The sequence below is a fragment of the Eucyclogobius newberryi genome, unplaced genomic scaffold (genome assembly GCF_026437365.1).
Source record: "Eucyclogobius newberryi isolate DKJ021-1_F unplaced genomic scaffold, fEucNew1.0.hap1 SCAF_13, whole genome shotgun sequence".
Lineage (NCBI taxonomy): Eukaryota > Metazoa > Chordata > Actinopteri > Gobiiformes > Gobiidae > Eucyclogobius > Eucyclogobius newberryi.
Genome location: NW_027315757.1, coordinates 11,952,163 through 11,958,162, shown reverse-complemented (window position 1 = coordinate 11,958,162; position 6,000 = coordinate 11,952,163). Strand labels below are relative to the sequence as shown.

Below are 6,000 nucleotides of genomic sequence, written 5' to 3'. Positions count from 1 at the left end.
TACTGCCATATTGAGGACAAAAGCCGTATGCTCACCGTGGGCCGTGCCAGCCAACACTTTCTAAACAAAGGATTTCTCTTCTGTAACATCCCCAAAGACCTCGTTTGTCCAGAAATGTATTTCAGTGGTCAGGAGGGACCAGTGGACTTATAGGAATCACTCCAGGCTGAGGCGGAGCTGTTTGTTTCAGTTAGCAGCTGGCTAATGCTAGTTTACATATTATTGCGTGGCAATGCTACTAAACCTTAGCACAAAGTCCGTGCTCTTGAAATCTTAGAGGGTTTGTCCAGTGCAGAGGGTTTGTCCAGTGCAGAGGGCATGTCCAGTGCAGAGGGCTTGTCCAGTGCAGAGGGCTTGTCCAGTGCAGAGGGTTTGTCCAGTGCAGAGGGCATGTCCAGTGCAGAGGGTTTGTCCAGTGCAGAGGGTTTGTCCAGTGCAGAGGGCATGTCCAGTGCAGAGGGCATGTCCAGTGCAGAGGGCTTGTCCAGTGCAGAGGGTTTGTCCAGTGCAGAGGGCATGTCCAGTGCAGAGGGTTTGTCCAGTGCAGAGGGCTTGTCCAGTGCAGAGGGCTTGTCCAGTGCAGAGGGCTTGTCCAGTGCAGAGGGTTTGTCCAGTGCAGAGGGCATGTCCAGTGCAGAGGGTTTGTCCAGTGCAGAGGGCTTGTCCAGTGCAGAGGGCTTGTCCAGTGCAGAGGGCTTGTCCAGTGCAGAGGGCATGTCCAGTGCAGAGGGTTTGTCCAGTGCAGAGGGTTTGTCCAGTGCAGAGGGCTTGTCCAGTGCAGAGGGTTTGTCCAGTGCAGAGGGCATGTCCAGTGCGGAGGACTTGTCCAGTGCGGAGGACTTGTCCAGTGCGGAGGGCTTGTCCAGTGCAGAGGGCATGTCTAGTGCAGAGGGCATGTCTAGTGCAGAGGGCATGTCCAGTGCAGAGGGCTTGTCCAGTGCAGAGGGCATGTCCAGTGCAGAGGGCATGTCCAGTGCAGAGGGCTTGTCCAGTGCAGAGGGCATGTCCAGTGCAGAGGGCTTGTCCAGTGCAGAGGGCTTGTCCAGTGCAGAGGGTTTGTCCAGTGCAGAGGGCATGTCCAGTGCGGAGGACTTGTCCAGTGCGGAGGACTTGTCCAGTGCGGAGGGCTTGTCCAGTGCAGAGGGCATGTCTAGTGCAGAGGGCATGTCCAGTGCAGAGGGCTTGTCCAGTGCAGAGGGCATGTCCAGTGCAGAGGGCATGTCCAGTGCAGAGGGCTTGTCCAGTGCAGAGGGCATGTCTAGTGCAGAGGGCATGTCCAGTGCAGAGGGCTTGTCCAGTGCAGAGGGCTTGTCCAGTGCAGAGGGCATGTCTAGTGCAGAGGGCATGTCCAGTGCAGAGGGCTTGTCCAGTGCAGAGGGCATGTCCAGTGCAGAGGGCATGTCCAGTGCAGAGGGCTTGTCCAGTGCAGAGGGCATGTCCAGTGCAGAGGGCATGTCCAGTGCAGAGGGCTTGTCCAGTGCAGAGGGCTTGTCCAGTGCAGAGGGCTTGTCCAGTGCAGAGGGCTTGTGGACGAGGAAGAGCAGATGTAAATGTCTGCTAAAGTTTATTTTGGCAAGTTGTCTCTACTGATACTGTAAGTGTTGCCAGTGACTCAACGCTGTAGATAAGGATCAAAGCCCAATACTCTGTCTTCTTGAAGTATCCACCCTTTTCATTTTCAAATTGATGCACTGTTTTTCATGACTATCTAACAACAACAGCATGTGGCGACGTCTTCAACATGACCATGACAACAAATAAGTTACGCGACTTCACATAGGGCTGCGGATCTAGAGAGAAAATAAGTTCTACACAGACTAAACTGTTGTTTTCAGGCTGCCCAGAGAATCAATGCATTGTTGGCTTGTTAGTGCACATGAATATTGGACATTTTACACAAATCTACCTAATTTTTTGCATGTTTAAGTGGTGAGTTTTTCTGCCGAAAGTGCGATTAAAACTGAAGTGCTGATCCATGACAAAAAGAAGCAAAAGTGGGCAAAGCAAAATAAGGTCAATAGCCGTAGAAATTTTCAATGTATGTTTTCCCCAAAATAAAAGTAAAATAAAAAAGCACAAAACTTGAAGAAATCTGCTCTCAACAGACCTAAAAATAATGATAAGCAATCAACAAAAGAGCCAATACGACAGAACTAACGCAAAGAGCAAAATGGGTTAAGACATTTTGCACTCTTTTAAATTGCGCTTTATAGAGCACATGCAGCTATATTAACATTTTAAATCATTACACTGTGGTCCTAAAGAAATATAAATTGCGTGTGATTGTCAACTGTTGTTCAGCTTCTAATAGCCAAAAGATTACAACTGTATAAATATGTACACATCTATTCTGCCTATTTGCACCATCTATAAAGGCTAACTTGTCTAATGAACCTACAGTACATGTCTTATGTGCCTCCAGGAGCGAACGCTTTAGCTTCACTGTCCGCCATGATACGCCTAACCTGCTAATTCCACTGTATGCTAATATTCCAGCTATCGTCCGGGTTTCTGTCACGCCCTTTCAAGCTGGATGGCAGATTTGCTGAATTTGAGCTGAATTTGAAATAATTGCCTTCAAAAAAACTTGCACACACACGTACACGCCCATTTCTCTACACCCAATCCGGCAATGCATACAAAAGCTACCGACATTTCGCCGGTGCGCTGAACCCAAAAAGAAATTATTGAAAGCGGTCGCATAGTTGTAGTCATTATTGCTGTTTGGGAAATTGCTTACTTGGGGTTGTCAAATGCGATGCCAGTCCTTGTAACACAGCGGCAGATCAGGGCCTTGTCAGAGCCGGGAAAAACACAAAAAATAAGATGAAGGAAGGAGGACAGAGTGAGGAAGGAAGGGGAGAAGAGAGACACGGGGAGAGGAGTGGACAGGCGGCGAAAGTTGGCTCATTACGGGTATTGTGTGAAGTTAGCCCACCGTGAGATGCTCAGTCACGGTGTCAGCGTTTGGACTGGGCTCGTCATGATAACCAGGGAGGGAGACAGGAAAATAAATGAATGAATAAAAATAATCAATTTAATTATTTGGTGAGAAATAGTATGGGACCATTAGGAGCGATGGAGAGAACTGATGATGCAGGTGGTCTGAACAAAACATAACTATTTGTACTTTTTTGATAGAAAAGTCCATAAAATAAGAAATGTGCCTTTAAAATGTGTAGTTTTGTCTGCAAAATCCATCCAATTTTTGAGCAATATTTAAGTTTTTTTAAGGACATATTATACTAAAGCAACATTAATAATCTTTTAACCTTGTTCTACAATGTTCAGTCATCATTACTTTACTCAAAGTTGTAATGTGATTGATTCATACATGTTTGATAATCCTGTATTGTCCTGCAACTGAAGCTCCAGTGTTCAAAATTCCTGTTTTCACCTACCATCTATCCCTGCCCATATCTCTGTATATAGTTTTTCATGTAGGTTTTCTAAAATGTCACGTAGCCACTTCCAAAAATAAAAAAAAACATGTGAATGACGATCCGCTGCTTGTTACAATGAAACGTCACAACGAGGAGGCGGGACTTATCAGTTCTGCAGTTTTGAGCAGGAAGTCAATGGAAGTCAATGGTTTCTATCAACAAGCCATTTCTGATCATATTTACAATGAACACAATGTAAAATGAGTATCTAAATATGTTACAGATCTAAACTAAGAACCTACAAAAACATGATGTACCTCCTTTAAAGCAGAACTAAGTAACATTTTCACCTTATTGAACCTGTGAGTCCCTGTGATGGTTAAATATGTATTTTCAGGGAGCGTCCGTCGTCGACCCCGGCTGTCTCTGGGCAGAAAGCCTTACAGCATTTGCAGACGTCGACTTTTGCGTTTAATTTTCCGACAATGCATTTTCACAAGCGCCCTGCAGGGGGAGCTCTATCGCCACAGTTTCTTAGTTCTGCTTGAAGTTACGTTAAGTTACACCGAGTTGCGCAGCAGTCGCACGGATGGTGGCTGAGAGTGCTTAACGCTCTCGCCTCTAGAAGATCCTGAGACGGGAAACAGTGAGTGGAGTTTGCATGTTCTCCCCGTGTCTGTGCAGAGTTCTTCCAGGTGCTTCGTTCTTCTTTCCAAACACGTGGGTCAGGTTGGACCGCAGTGGCGCCGCGTTAGGTCACGGCGGCTCAGGACTGCCTATCTGTGTCATTTAGTTGTACAACTTAATGACAATAAAGTACTTAACTTAATATTAGGATCTACGCAGTTCAATGATCGCAAACGTTTATGTATTAAAGGTGCACTATGTATGGCCATAAACTCTCTCCAAAGTAAGAGTAGCTCAATGGAGACAGAAAATGTTCTTAGTGCAGCTTTAAATCAGTTAGAATGGATAAAATAATGTGTGTTTATCCCTTAGTAGCTACAACAACACGCACAATTATCATGTTTTAGATTAACAAGCTCAAAATGGCACAAGATAAACAAAGTGTATTAGAACCCAGCATCATTTTTGGACTATTTAGACTTCAATACTTTATGTTCAGTCCGTTCTTTGAATGGCCGTTGCATTTCTAACACACTTTGGCACATCTCTGTCGTGTAGCTGTCATTTCTGATTCCATGCATGGGCTAAAATGCTACACCGACAAATTGTGCTCAGGTAGTTCCTAATTTCTCTACAACCTTACATATGTAGTCCATAGGTTGGATTGTGTGTTAAATGTTGGGGCCCACGTATTCGGCGTTGACAAAGGAGAAACCGAGAAACTCGTCTTGGTCCAGGTTCATGATGACCAGCTTGTCCGTAGGCGTCAGGTCCACGGGCATCTTGGTGAACTCCTTGTCGAAGTTGCAGGTGTCCTTACGGGTTTTCTGAAAAGGAGGTTTGGGGGAAAAAATGGGGAAGGGGAGAAGGGAGAGCGACAAGGGAGAGGCATACGTTTTTAGATATTAGCATTGTAGCATTAATGATTGCTATGGAGGGCAGCATCTTCTGGAGAGTGGAGAACGCATATTTTGCTCCAAATGTTTTCATTGTTAAAGGTGAACTAACTGTATTAACTTGTCTAAAGGCTCCTCCTTGTCGCCATGGAGATGTTGTTTTGCCGGCAATGTTCCACAGTACAGCAACAAACTGAACATCTGCTTCTAGAACATTTACAGTGAAACGCTTCAGGCAATATTCTTTTTTACATTTTTACATTTTCCAACTTGCACATAAAGATTTTGATGGATTTGTTGACATCTATTTCAAAGCCTGGTGTATTTAAGTTTTATTTCCCAAAAATGAGGCAGCAAAGGTTTTGGTCAGATCAAATAATAAATAGGATAAATAGGATAGCTCTAATCTCATCAAGTATTTTTTTTGCATCTAATGGATAGAGCCAGGTTTAAATGTCTTGCTTCATTTTTGCAAGACATTTAAACCTGGCTCTTTTCAGATTTGGATGTCCCAAATATGTGACATTTTGGAAATACCTTATGAAAACATCAAATAATGACATAAAGTTGTAGGTGAACTGAACTAAAGTTTCAGAGTTTATCCCTTTATCACCTGTGTCGCACCTTAAGAGGGATCAGCAGATGAACCATTTTAGTTTAGCGTGATCTCAGCTCAACCTCTGACACGGGATGGGCAAAGTCAGGCCCGCGGGCTAAACGCGGTCCTCTGCGGAGTCTAATTTGGCCCGTGAAGTGGTGCTGAATTTATTAGAAGCATCAATTTTGATTTATCTTTGCACAAAAAAGACCATCAAAACCAATTAAAATAACAATGAAACACACATCTCCACCCCCCATTCCAGTCCAACACTTTTACACTTACTACATAGCACTTTCCCCCCCATTACTTTTTGCTGTTCCCTCAACATGAAGAGACAAATCGTGTGTTCATTTGCCCGTGTAAGGATTCTCACGGACACGTCGCTTGCAGAGAAAGCGCGCTCGTACAGTTGGGAGGGATCGGGGCATGTGTCGAAGATAAGGCCTGTGTGCGCGTGTGGGGGAGGGGCGCGGGGGAGCTGAAAGTGCAGCGG

General features: G+C 45.0%; 1 protein-coding gene across 1 annotated transcript in view; it reads right to left on the bottom strand.

The window, feature by feature from the left end:
- Positions 1–4,352: 4,352 nt before the first annotated feature.
- Positions 4,353–6,000, bottom strand: part of prkcbb (protein kinase C, beta b) — a 126,042-nt gene continuing 124,394 nt past the window's right edge. The window contains exon 17 of the mRNA XM_072442613.1: positions 4,353–4,837. Coding sequence (XP_072298714.1) covers positions 4,682–4,837 — 156 coding nt within the window. The 3' untranslated portion in view covers positions 4,353–4,681. The remainder of the gene's footprint in view (positions 4,838–6,000) is intronic.